The sequence below is a fragment of the Lynx canadensis genome, chromosome E3 (genome assembly GCF_007474595.2).
Source record: "Lynx canadensis isolate LIC74 chromosome E3, mLynCan4.pri.v2, whole genome shotgun sequence".
In the NCBI taxonomy this organism is placed as follows: Eukaryota; Metazoa; Chordata; class Mammalia; order Carnivora; family Felidae; genus Lynx; species Lynx canadensis.
This window is the reverse complement of record NC_044318.1, coordinates 31406730-31420512: the sequence shown is the minus strand read 5'-3', so window position 1 is coordinate 31420512 and position 13783 is coordinate 31406730. Positions and strand designations below refer to the sequence as shown.

The 13783-nt window shown below is 47.9% G+C and overlaps 1 protein-coding gene across 1 annotated transcript in view; it reads left to right on the top strand.

Annotated features, from left to right (window-relative positions):
• Positions 1-4300: 4300 nt before the first annotated feature.
• FKBP6 (FKBP prolyl isomerase 6) overlaps positions 4301-13783 on the top strand; it is a 29440-nt gene continuing 19957 nt past the window's right edge. Inside the window, exons 1-5 of the mRNA XM_032591635.1 lie at positions 4301-4372; positions 4466-4583; positions 4997-5086; positions 5833-6035; positions 7257-7376. Coding sequence (XP_032447526.1) covers positions 4316-4372; positions 4466-4583; positions 4997-5086; positions 5833-6035; positions 7257-7376 — 588 coding nt within the window. The 5' untranslated portion in view covers positions 4301-4315. The remainder of the gene's footprint in view (positions 4373-4465; positions 4584-4996; positions 5087-5832; positions 6036-7256; positions 7377-13783) is intronic.

The following is a 13783-nucleotide window of genomic DNA, read 5'->3' as shown; positions in this document are numbered from 1 at the left end:
AAATATTACAGTCAGAAAATGCTACGCATATCATGGAGGTGGGATAAAAAAATTACTGATTTGAAAAGGAAGAGATGGAAGCAGGTCTCCAGGAGTGTTAAGAAACAAGGAGCTCAAGGGGCGCCTGGGTGCCTCAGCTGGTTGAGCGTCTGACTACTGATTTCAGTTCAGGACATGATCTCATGGTTCATGAGTTCAAGTCCTGAGTCAGGCTCTGTCTGTGCTCAGTGCAGAGCCTGCTCGGGATTCTCTCTCTCTCAAAATAAATAAACACTAAAAAAAAGAAAGGAAAGAACCAAGGAGCTCTAGACCAGTAAGACACAACTCCCAGAGACCTAAGCATCCCTGTCTGCCAGTAGGGGCCCTCTCTACCCCATGACAAGCAAGACCAAAGTCTGGCACAGGCATGTTGAAGGCTAATTTGATTTGTTAATTCAACAAACATTTATGGAGCACCCGATATGTGTCAAGCAGCAAGCTGTGCATTAGGGAAACATCAGGGAACAAGACAGATGAGGTTTTTGTCCTTTCAAAATTTGTAATATAACCGTAGTAGGAGTGAGGTAGGATCATCAACAAGAAAACATCATCGTATTTAATGTGACGCAGGAAGGAAACAATGTGCTGAGAAAGAATGGCAGGAGGGAATAGGTTGTTTGAGGGACAGAAAGGCCACAAACAAGGACGGGAGAGAGGCCTCTGCAAGCGGAGTGTGGCCCCCTGGCCAATTCCCAGCAAGGATGTGGGGACCTCAGGTGTAGAGCCGCAAGGATCTAGGTTTACCAACATGAATGAGCTTTAGATTCTTTAGAAAGGGGCAGCGCAGTGTCTTTGAGGATGGATGGTTGAGACCCGAAGGATACAAACATGCCAACTGCCTGAAAAACTGCAAGAGGGCAGACCAGGCCTGGACAGCAAATGCAAAGGCTCTGAGGCTAGAAAGAGCCCAGTATTTAAGAGATACACTAGAGAAAATCTAAGTAGCTGGAGCGTAGTGAGAGGGAACACCAGGAGAACAGGTCAGAGGGGCTGGCAGAGAGGGCCCTGGAGCAGGGCAAAGGTTCAGATTGAATTTCAAGGGCAGTGGGAGCTATAGGAGGATTTTAAGGCAAAGGAATATCATCTGACATATTTTTAAAAGACCACTCCGGCCACTTGTAGATAATGGATCAGAGTAACTTTAGCGCCTGAGTGGATGGATCGTGAAGGCTGATAAGGAAAAGATCAAGGTAAAATGTACCTGGGAAATCTAGAGTCAGATGCCCAAGGACATCTGAGTAGCAGTGGTCTGCAGACTTCAGCAAACAACAGAATTACCCGGGGTGCTTGTGAAAATACAGACTTCTGGGCTCTAGCCTGAGCTTCTGATTCAGGAGCACAGGGATAGGCTCAAGAATTTGCATTTTTAACAAGTTTCCAGACAACACTGCTGTTGGTCTGGGGACTACACTTTGAGAACCACCGAAAAAGGCAATTGAGCACAGGAGCCTGGAGGTCTAGTGTGCAGGGGAGGCCTTAGGCTGGCCAGGTATATACCACCTGTTTACATCACATATTTAAACTTGTGGGAATGGCTGGGATCTCTCTGGGATTAGAACAGAGAAGGGCTGGGGCGCCTGGGTGACTCAGTCGGTTAAGTATCGGACTTCGGCCCAGGTCACAATCACACAGTTCATGGGTTTGAGCCCCGCACTCGACTCTGTACTGACAACTCAGAGCCTGGAGCCTGCTTCGGATCCTGTCTCCTTCTCTCTCTCCCAAAAGTAAATAAACATTAAAAAATAAGAAGAACAGAGAAGGGCTGGGGCACCTGAGTGGTTCAGTCAGTTAAGCATCTGCCTTTGGCTCAGGTCATGATTTCACGGTTCATGAGTTCGAGCCCCACATCAGACTCTTTGCTGATTCAGATCAGACTCTCTGCTGAGCAGAGCCTGATTCAGATCCTCTGTCCCCCACCCCCTACCCCTCCCCAGCTTGTGTGCTCTCTCACACATTCTCTCTCAAAATCAAAAGAAAAAAAAAAAAAACAACTTAAAAACAGGGAAGGGCAAGGGTCCAAGGATAGGGCCCTGAGGTTGTTAGTGTATACAGGTCAAGAAGATGACTGAGAAGAGACAGCCAGACAGACAGGAAGAAAATCAGAATATGGAAGCAGATCCATTTGACCCTGAACACTAGAGAACTTTCTCAGGCAAGAATCAGGAAGACTGAGAAGATTCGGCATGCTGTTGCTAACTCCAATGTGTAGAAAGGCCACGAACAAGGATGGGAGAGAGGCCTCTGTGAGTGGAGTGTGGCCCCCTGGCCAATTTACAGCAAGGATGTGGGGACCTCAGGTGTAGAGCCGCAAGGATCTAGGTTTACCAACATGGATGAGCTTTAGATTCTTCCCCAGAGCCTGTATTAAGGCTGAGGCCTTGATTTTAGTTCATTGAGACTGGCTGGTGTCTCTGACCTACAAAATTTATGACAAATACATGAAATCATAAATATCTGTGGCTCAGAACAGCTAAATCTGTAGTAATCGATGGTGACGATAGGAAACTGATACAGAAGAGGACAAAAAGCATTTAAAGAGGAACCAACTTCATCAAATGCTGACAAGAGTCCAGAAATCTGAGGACACAGGACTATCTTATGGATTTAACATGAAGTGCAGTCTTGGTGACATGGAGCAGGGGAAAGTGGTACTGCGGTGGGTTGAAGAAAAAAGGGAGGATAAGGAAGTAGAGACAAAATAATTGAAAAACGCTCTATAGCAACTTAAAAAAATTTTTTTAAATTTTTTTTTAACGCTTATTTATTTTTGAGACAGAGAGAGACAGAGCATGAACGGGGGAGGGTCAGAGAGAGGGAGACACAGAATCTGAAACAGGCTCCAGGCTCTGAGCTTTCAGCACAGAGCCCGACGTGGGGCTCGAACTCACGGACCGTGAGATCATGACCTGAGCCGAAGTCGGACACTTAACCGACTGAGCCACCCAGGCGCCCCCCCCCCCAAATTTTTTTAATGCTTATTTTTGAGAGAGAGAGAGAGAGAGAGAGAGAAAAGAGTGAGAGTAGGGGAGGGGCAGAGAGAGGGAGACACAGACTCCAAAGCAGGCTCCAGGCTCTGAGCTGTCAGCACAGAGGCCCACACGGGGCTCAAACCCACAAATGGTGAGATCATGACCTGAGCAGAGCGAAGTCCGACACTTAACCAACTGGCCACCCAGGCACCCCAACAACTCTTTTTGAGAAGTCGAGAAGACTAGGCATGGGACCACCTGCAGCAGGAGTGAGATGTGGGACAAAGGTGGGGCTTGTTTAGGGCGGGTGATTTTAGGAAACATAGAAGCTGAAGAAATGATCCAATAGTCAAGGCATGATGGGTGCAGGAAAGAGGGGCCACCTCTCAAATCCTGGAGTGGGCAAGAGCTGCAGGCCCCAGGGAAAAAGCAGGAGGGGGTGACGTCAAGGGCCATTCGTGCTTTGCACCCCCCGCCCCCACCACCGGGGAGCAGGTATGGATTCTGTGGATTTAGTGACCGCGACGTGAAGGACAACGTTGCCTTATTCTCTGACGAACGAGGCAGTTTGACTTGAAAGGCCTGTCTGCGTCTACATTTCTCTAGCACGAAAAGGTCGAGGAAAATTGAAAAAGTGGAGGTAACCCACTTAGCAAGGCCGCACACTCCCGGCAGCAGGCTGTTTCTGGAACTCCGTCCTCCCCAGCCTGCTCCCGCCTCGTGTCCCACCGCAAGCCCCACCCCACCCCACCAAGTCCCGAGCCACTGCCAGTCCCGACCACCCGCGTGGCCCATCTCCCGCGCCATCCCACGCGCGCCCCCGGCGCCCCGTCTTGCCACAGGCGTCCCCTTCACGCGCCTCCTCCTGATCCACTTCTCCCCGCCAAGGGGCTCCATCTCTCCCAGCGCGGCACCGCCCCATCTTCCATCATGCTCGCACACATCCGGCTCCGGGAGTCCCTGTCACGTGCCCATCAAGTTCCGCGCATGCCCTCCACCTGCCCGGTCACGCCCCACGCGTCACTTTCACGAACCTGGTCCCGCCCCGCGTGTTCCCGCCACGTGCCCCATCAGGCGCCACACTGCCCCATCACGTGTCGCACGTCCCACCACGTGATCCACCACGCACCACCGGAGGCCCCAGGGCAGTTGGCAGCTGTTGGTGCGAAACGTTGAGCGCCTCCTCGCGGCCCCCGGACGGACGCCACTGGCGGGAGTGGGCGGCGGGGTATAAAGGGGTGGCTGGGCCACCGCCAGGTGGAGAACGAGGGGTTGAGGGCTCGTGCGCGTCGGCAGGCCACGTGGCGATGGGGGGCAGCTCGCGGAACCCGGGGGCCCTGCAAGGGGACAACGCTTCCGGCCAGGTGAGAGGCTGGGCTTTGGGGAGCCACGGGCAGGAGGTGCCGGAGTCGGGGTGCAAGCGGGGCGCTCTGAGGTTTTGTGTTTCTCCCCGCAAGTCTCCATACCAGAGGTTAAGTCGGAGGATGCGGGACATTTCCGGGGACCGGGGCGTGTTGAAGGATGTCATCCGAGAGGGTGCTGGAGAGCTGGTGACACCCGATGCTTCCGTGCTAGGTACCGTCATCTGCCACCCAGCAGGAGATGTGAAAGTACCGGTCATCAAGTGTTTTCTGCTTTATACCTAGAAAGGTGGGAGGGAAGGCTAGGTTTAAAACACACACAAAAGAAGGGTAGACCCCGCTCGCTTTATTACAATTCGGGCTTTTAAGGGAAAGCGAGGGAACCCATCTCCCCTTTGCATGAAGCCAGTGTAAACAAGGGACATTCTGAGGCCCTTGAACCTCACAACCAAGCTCTTGAATCTCACGGCCAAAGGGCAGGCATCTAAATGTTGACCAAAGATTTTCCTATCACTGTGGGTGGGAGGCGACTTGAGCACATCGAATTCCCTTTTTTTTTGTAACAGAGAATTGATATGGAGGGGTGCATGTTCTTGATTTTCCTTGTATTTTTTTTTCCTGTCCTAGTGAAATATTCCGGATATCTGGAGCACATGGACAAGCCTTTTGATTCTAATTGCTTTAGGAAAACTCCTCGCTTGATGAAACTTGGAGAGGGTAAGTTGAGATTAGCAACTACAAAAGGAGGAATTGTTTGGGGAAACTGTTCAGAGCATGGAGTCCTTGAGTTGGTTTTTCTGAGACCGGGCTTTGCCACACCAATCATGGTCTTGTCCACATTTCCCCCTGACGCCTAGGTACTTGGGAGATGGTTTACCTGGCAAGGTTACCTTTGCATCCCAAGAACTATTGGGCTTGTTCATTTGTCAACTGGACACTTAATCAAGCAAGGGTTTAGTATCCATAATTCATGCTGGAAAGAGAAGAGATACTCAGATGATTAGAATACCTCCACTAACGTGGTGGAAGAGATTGATTGCATTCACAGAATTGGATGAGGCCCTGGGAGGTGTAAGTAGTGTTGCGGGAATGTTTAATGAAGCCACAATTGATTCCAGCTGGGAAGATCAGGGAAGGCTTCATGAAGGAGGGGGTATGTAAAATGAGCCCTGAAGTTTGAGTAAGATTTCAGTCAGGGTAGAAGCTGGGTGTGGGGTGAGGAAGCAGGAACTTCCTTGCAGGAAGAAGGAACACGAGCAGTGATGTAGAGGCCACGGAAGTCTTGGTTTGGCAACGGGGGGGGGGGGGGGGTGGCGGGGAAACAAAACTGAAAAGTGAGTTGGGACCACAGTGCAGAACACTCGGAGTCTGTTGTGGAAAGATCTGGACTTTAGGAAGAAAGAAATTGATAACCTTGGATTAGGATGCTGGGCGAGCTTCAGATTCTTTGTCCCTTCTTCCAGATATTACACTTTGGGGCATGGAGCTGGGCCTTCTGAGCATGCGGAGAGGAGAGCTGGCCAGGTTTCTGTTCAAACCAGCCTATGCCTATGGAACGCTGGGCTGCCCTCCCTTGATCCCCCCAAACACTACTGTCCTGTTCGAGATTGAGCTGCTTGACTTCCTGGACTCCGCTGAGTCAGACAAGTTTTGTGCCCTTTCAGCTGTAAGTTCTGGAGCACAGATATCCATACTAACAGATAGCATGCACTAGTGTGTTTGGTAATTCCCCTACCTCGATTGTGATAGTCTGCCCCACGTCCCACCACAAGGCTCCTGTGTGGCAGTGGTAGTGGCGGCAGAGGAGTTCCCCCGCTTCCTGGTACACCTCTGAGTATGGGCAGATGTTCTAGGCCAATGCTGGGCCTTGGGTTTGTTCTGGACCCGCAGTTTGAGGTGATTTTTTTTAGTCATCATTTGTCTCGTTTTCCCTGCAAGACCATGAACGTTGGCTTCTCAACATTAAGTTGGGTTTCTAACAAGTCAAGCATCGGTAGTGATCAGCTAGGGTGAAATATGGTTTCTTGGCCAACCCCGGATACTTGATAGTAGAAGAGAGTATTAACTAGATGGAATACCAGGACGTCAGGTGTAGATGGGGAAAGTCCCAGGCAAGTGGGAACACATGACCGCTGCCCTCATAACTCGGATGTTGTCTTTTCTTTGTGGCCTCTCACTTCAACCATCCCATGGGTGCCATATGCACTCTCAGTCCTGCTCTCCCACCCTGTATGTGTGTCCTTAGATGTCCACCCAGGTTTGTACCTGGATATGATGTCTCCCCAGCTAAGCTGTCATTGCCTCAAGGGAGGGCCCTTCCCTTTTTCTGACCTTCCCATAAAACCGGTTCTTGCAAATGCCTGGGGCCCACCTCTGGTGTACTGGTTGAGAATCTCAGTGGAGGAAAGGGTGGATAGGGCCAGGACATCTGTGTTTAAAAAGAGACTTCGTGGGTGATTGACCTGTACCCAGGGCACAGCATTGTGGCCATGAAGGCCAGTAGGGCCCCGGGCAGACCAAAATCTCTTAAATGTTTGTTGGACAAATGGTGGTTGTGAGACCCGCTTTCTGTTTGGCAAGTTCCATCAGTTTCTGATTCCGTGAGACCGTGCTTCTTCAGGGAGCATCTCTAGAAGGACTGAGGGAGACCAGTGTGTGGCTCTGGTGTCTACGGTGGGAGTAGTAACAATAGCAACCCCCTTTGTCTTCTGCCGGGCATCACAGAGACGACCTCTGCAGGGGCACCAGGCCCAGTGCTTGGCACCCACACAGCAGTAAGCAGAAGTGCGTCATCTGAAGCAGAAACCCTAACATCTGTAAGAACACTTGCACTGTGGTGTCACGGCTTTCAGTTTCCTTGTTGGGTGTCCTTGTCCTTTTTCCTCAGGAGCAACAAGATCAGTTTCCGCTTCAGAAGGTCCTAAAAGTGGCAGCTACCGAACGGGAGTTTGGCAACTATCTTTTCCGCCAAAGTCGTTTCTATGATGCCAAAGTGAGGTATAAACGGGTAAGGATGCTTCACAAGCATAAATTTAGGGGCGCCTGCCTGGCTTAGTCATAAGGGCACACAACTCGTGATCATGGGGTCATGAGTTTGAGCCCCCAGTTGGGTGTAGAAATTACCAAAAATAATAAATTTTTAAGTTTAGACCCTGAAAATGGTCTCTTTTTTTTTTTTTCTTTGAGAGAGAGCATGGGGGCCTGGGGACGGGGGCAGAGAGAATCTTAAGCAGGCTCCGTGCTCAGTTAGACATAGAGCTCAGTCCACAACCCTGGCATCATAACCTGAGCCAAAACCAAGAGTCAGACATTCAACTGACAAAGCTACCCAGGCATCCCTGAAAATGTTTTCACAAAGTTATTGGGGTGCCTCGATGGTTCAGTCAGTTGAGTGTCCAGCTCTTGATTTTTATTTTGTGTTTATTTTTTTGGGCTCAGGTCATGATTTTCGCCTCAGTGTAGAGCCTGCTTGGGATAGTCTCTCCCCCGCCCTGCCCTGTCCCTCCTCCTCCCCCCTCCTCCCCAGCACATGCAAGCAAGCACCTCGTTGCACATGTATGGCTCTCTTCCCATCCTTAAAAAAACAACCTAAAAACTTTTAAATGTTCCTGTTTGTTCTTATTTTTCATATGCAGTCTTTGAAAAAAAAATCTCATTAAAAAAATCCTCATGCCGGGAATAATGACTGAGAGAGGGGACATGGGATTTGAGGAGCCCAGTAATGTTCTGTGTTTGTGTCTGGATGTGGTTACGTGGGTGTGTTCAGATTGTGAAAGGTTGTTGAACTGTCCACTTGTTTTACCTGTGTGTGTACATTTGTGTGTATTTCAGTAAAAAGTCTTTAAAAGTTCTCATTCCAGGATTAGGTCCTACCAACTGATTTTTCCATCCCGCTTGCCATCTTCATTTCCTGTCTGACGGTGGAGCTTTCTCTAGCTCTCTGAGGTGACTCCATTCTCACCAGGCTTCTGATTGTGGTTTGGCTTCTTGCATAGGTTATGCTGACAGGAATTCACTGTTTGCTTTGTAACTCATTCAACAAATACTATAAGCATTTTCTGTGTGCCAAACTGTGCCCTAGGTTCTAGAGGCGAGTCTAGGGGTATTCTGATTTTCTCTCATTTGCGAAGGGAGCCTAAATCAGTCAGAATTTGTATTCAGCTGTAAGCAACAGAATCCTGAAAAACTTAAATCTTCAGATTTAATTTTTATTTAAATGAGAAGGGAGGCAGTCCAAGGGTGGTAGATCAGTTCCACAAAGCCATCAGGGATTCAGGTTCCTTTTGTCTTTCTGCTCCACTGCCCTTAACATCTCCTTGTCTTTTTCGCCCCGAGATGGTCCTTCAACCTGTAGCATCACATGGTCACCTGGGCAGGAAGGAGGGAGAGGAGAAGAGTGTGGTGTGTTCATGTTAAGAGCTCTCCAGAAGTACTCCCTTAACCCAGTGACTTTCGTTTTTATATCCTTGGCCAGACCCATATTCAGCGGACCCCATTGACTGTAGGAAGCTAGGAAATGTAGTTGGCGTACCACTGCTTTGGGTGACGTAGAGGCGCTGCTAGAGGGGGAGGGAGATCGATATTGGGTAGGTGGCTAAAGGTATCTGCCATGTTTGGTCTCTGCGTATTGCTTGAGAGAGAGACATGGAGACTGGAGAATGCATGTGTGTGTGTGCTTTCGGAATGCTGATAGAATCAGGGTCCTAAACGTGGAGGGTATAGGCTTGGGTTCATAGTTGGCTCAAATCGTGGATACTATTAATGTTGTAAAGTTTTTTGAAACCGAGCTTGCTCACATGGGAAAGACCTTTCCAGTGAACAGACCAGTCCTTCCATTGTTAGTCCTGTTTCCCGGGTCTGGTCCCCTGAGGTGGTCCCTCTTTAAGCCTGTTTGCTGCTTTTTCTGGCATTGTGAATTGATACTCGACATGCTTTAGTTCCTGTTTTTAACAGCTCTTGCTTCTAGTTCTGGAATGTGGATCTCTAATTCCCGCTAGGGCTTTCCCTCTGCTCTCTGGTGTTCTGGTTCAGTGTTCTTATCCTGGGCTGCCCTGTGGTTCTGTTTGTGGACTTCCTGTTGTTTTTCTCCACTTGCCCCCTTGTGCTGATAGAGCACATCCTTACATTTCTAAAAATATTCTTGTAGTTCACACTTAGCAGTTGGCATACGGAGTATAGAATTCTAGGAATTCTAGCATGCGGCCATCATCCCTCAGATTTTGAAGAATATTGTTTGACTCTAGCTTTACAATGGCTGTCAGGAAGTCTGGATAAAATTTAGGTTCCTGTACCTTTATATGTGGCTTTTTCTTTTTCTTCTCTGTAAGGATGTAAGGATCTTTCTTCCTCTAGCATCATTATAATTTTACAGTGGTGTTTGTGTTTTTTAAAATTTGTTGGTATTGAACCCCTGGTGCATCTTTCAGGAAACCTGTCCTGTGTTCTGGGAAACTTCCTTCATCTATTTCTTTGGTAATTTGTCCTTGTTTCTGTCTTCTCTTTTTTGGGACTCTTGGTTGTCAGTCCTCCTGGATTGAGCCTCAACTTTCCTTTTTTTCTGTCCTTGCCCATCTCGCTTTTGCCATCCCACTGTCTGGGAGCTGTCCTGGACTCTATTTGCCATCTCATCTGAGGAACGGTTCATTCATTTTTTTTTTTTTTTTTTAACTTTCCCCAGCATTGTGTTCTTGTTTCACGCATGCATCAGCTTTTCTTATGTTTTGAGTATTGGTTGTAATTTTCTTCTCTCTGCTTTTCAGATTAAAAAAAAAAAAAACTCCATTCTTTTTCTGCCTGATTTTTTTTTTTTCCTGCCCATTGGATATTGTCCATTTGTCTTAGGTTTGGTGGTAGGTCCCAGACTCCTATCATTAGGTCAGTGTTACTGTTTCTTACGTGAAAGGCTTGAGGTGAGTAAAGCAGGGCTGGTTGGTAGCTGTGCTCCGTAATGGTTTCCGATGCTGAGCACTCTTCCATCTCTCTGTGTTCCCATTTGAAGGGCAGAGCTCTGGGCCTTGTGGTTGAGAATGGTGGCCTCTAAATTCCAAGCACCGGAGGGAAAAGAGGGCTGAGAGTATGAACCTGTGACCCTCACACTGAGTGATGTTTTCCAGAACCTTGTCTTTTGGCTATAACCAGCAGCTGCAAGGAAAGCTAGCAAATCCCTATATTCCGATTGCACGTGTGCCCAGCCAAAAATCCTGCTACTTTGGGAGAGGGGAGGACAGCCACTGGGAGACAGGAGGCCGTCTCTTCCATAGAGGCTTTCCTCAAATGTCTTGCAATCTTCGGCTGCCCATTAGGATGGGAAAGAGGCATTGGAAGTGCTTGGTAGGGCACATCGCAGTGTGCTCACTTGGCCTCCCACGTGTCTCTGTTCACTTGTTTCCGCAGGAGCCACTCTGTTCTCCATCGCCTGCCTGTGTGAATGCCTGGCTACCAGCGTGCTGGGAGCCGCCGGGAGCCGAACAGGGGACCAGGACAGAGGGCCTCTCCGGCTGTTACTGAAACGGTCCTCTAATACCCCTGTTACCAGTTTACCTCCCTCCTGCCCTCTGCTGTCCCTGAATCGAGAACTCTTTTGGTTCTATTCCATTTCTCCAGAAGATAGACTCCATGATCCTGGAGGTGGTGGGGAGGAGTGGCCATCTGGATGCATAGGGACAGGGACTGAGTGGCAATGTTCAACGTGTCCTGTTTATTCAGCTCCACTTCTACAGTAGCTCTGATGGCTCGTTCTGTCAGTTCCTGGGGCTCTGAGCTGCAGACCAGCCCCTTCTTTATTGGGCTCCCTTCTGCTGGGTTGGTCAGACTCTGCCATCTGTTCTGACATGTTGGGCTTGTTACCAGTTCTCTTGTTCTTTGTTCTTGTTGGATTGTGCCTTTCTGTTCTACAGGGCAGGAGAGACTAAAAGGTGAGTGTGAAGTCTGTCTTGCTCAGCCACAGGTTTTGCTACCTGCTCATGATAGAAATGTTCTCCGTCTTCAGAGCGGGAAATTGGTGTTGATTGAGTGCCATTGTTCCCAGCCTTTTGCTCAGCTTCATGTGGGACGTGCCATCTAGGCAGGGTCCTTAGCTTCACATAATGGTAACATAGGTAGGGAGATCAAAGGTACTCCCAGTGACCAAGAAATCCCTGTAGTATCTAGTACTATAGCCTTTCAGAGGAGGAAAATCTTTGTGGGCTAGCCCATCTGGTAGTGGTTTCTTGGAAGCAATGGCACGGTAGCTGAGTCTAGAAGGATGAAATGGCAGAGAAAGAGGCAGAAGATAATTCTGGGCAGGAGAAAAGGGTGAGCAAAGGTGTAGAAGTGAGAAGAGCCTGTTCAAGGGCCAGTTGGTGGTCACTTAGTCTACAGCACAGGTTACATTTGGAGAATACCAGGAAAATAGAGTTCAGGTAACCAGATTCAAGAAGACCTTAAAATGTGTACGGATGGGTCTGGACTTGATGAAGAAGAAGGAAGGGGAGAGTGAGGTTATAAAAGTGATATTTAGGGAGGACGTGAACGTTGGTAGCACGCAGATAGTGTGTAGGAGCTCGTGAGAGCCAATTGTAAAATGGCTCAGGAAGTTTTACGAGCTGGTTAATGTTACTTTGGCAGCTTGAGATCGGCCAGGGTTAAACTGTTTACACCACAGGAATGGGCACACCCTGCAAGGCACCCCTTCCCCAAGAGCTGATTGTTAAACATTTACCAGCACACCACCATATGCAGGACACGTTGAAGGGACATACTTTTGTTAGTGAATTTTCCATTCCACGTGAGGCACTGCTTCAGGCGTGTTGCAGCTAAGCCTGTCACGGGGATCCCGGAATGTGTTTCAGAAGGTGGGAGTTGTGCAGATAAAAGTTTTGGAAATATTTTCAAAACCGAGTAACTAGACCTGATGATGATGTTTTATGAGTGACAAAGGAAACCAAAGAATAGACTTGCTTGAAGCTTTCTCATTTCAGAAAAATGTTTAAACAGGAATAACTGGCAAAGAGATGTATTAACTTCAGTTTCACTCAAAGGTGGCCTGTAGAAGATGGTTTCTAGGTGGCAGATTGTCCCATGATTCCGTTTAGGAATGGGGCCAGAGTTTAGGGGACAGATCCAGGTCGGTGATAGGAGACCTGAAGCAATTCAGAAGGTGTGAGGGCAATGGACAGAAACTTCTGTGACAAATGCCTGGGGCTTGGAGATAAAAGGGGAGGCAAAAGAAGGCTGGTGGCTCTGTGCCTCCGGCACCATCTTGTCTGATGTGTTTTCCAGTTTGGCTGTCGTCTTCCAAATGGGGTCCTGCCCGTGAGTCACACTGACACTGCTCAGGCTTTGTCTTCATCGCTTTTCTTCCTTTGCTATTGTTAGAATTCACATACCATGAAGTTTACACTTTTAAAATGCAGTTTAGTGGTTTGTCGTGTATTCATAAGGTTGTGCATCTATCAACACGACATAATTCCAGGTCGTTTCATCACCTTGAAAAGAAGCCTTGTACCTGTTGGCAGTTCTTCTCCTATCCCTCAACACCCCTTGATCGCTCCTATTTTGCTTTGTTTCTATGAATTTGCCTATTCCTAGACATTGTACATAAATAGAATCCCCAAATGTGTGGTGCTCTGTGTCTAGCTTCTTTCACTTAGGTGAACTTTGAAAATATATTGCTATGTTGTAATGTGTATTAATACTCTGTTCTTTCTTTAAAAATTTTGTCTCAATTTTGATAAAAATGTGCAAACCTAATATTCATCATTTTGATTATGTTCAGGTATGCAATCCAGTGGTATTAAGTACATTCAGTATTGTGAAACTGTCATTACCACTGCCCATTTCTGGAACTTTTCATTATCCCAAACATTGTTTAGCTATTAAACAGTAACTCCCCATTCCCCCCCTCCTCCAGCCCCAGTAATCTTTATTTCTACTTCATGCTTCTCTGAATTTGTCTCTCATGGGTACTCATATAAGTGGAATCCTACAATATTTGTCCTTTTGTGATTGGCTTCTTTCACTTGGCATAGTATTTTCAAGGTTCATCCATGTTCTAGCATATACCAAATTTCATTCGTTTTAAGGTTGAACGAAATATTGTGTGGATTTAACTGGGTTTTGTTCATTCATCGGTTGGTGGACACTTGGGCTGTTGTTTCCTCTTTTTGGCTACTGTGAATAATGTTGCTTTTACACTGGCGTACAAGTTCTTGTGTAGACCGAAGTTTTCATTTTTCTTGGGTTTGTGCCTAGGAGTGCAAGTGCTGGCTCATGTAGTAACTCCCTTGGTTAACTTTTTGAAATACTGCCAAACTATTTTCCATAGTGGCTGCAACATTTCACATTCCCACCAACAATACAAGGGTTCCAGTTACTCTGCGTCCTCACCAATGCTTGTTTTCCATCTTTCAAATTATAGGCATCCTAGTGGGTGTG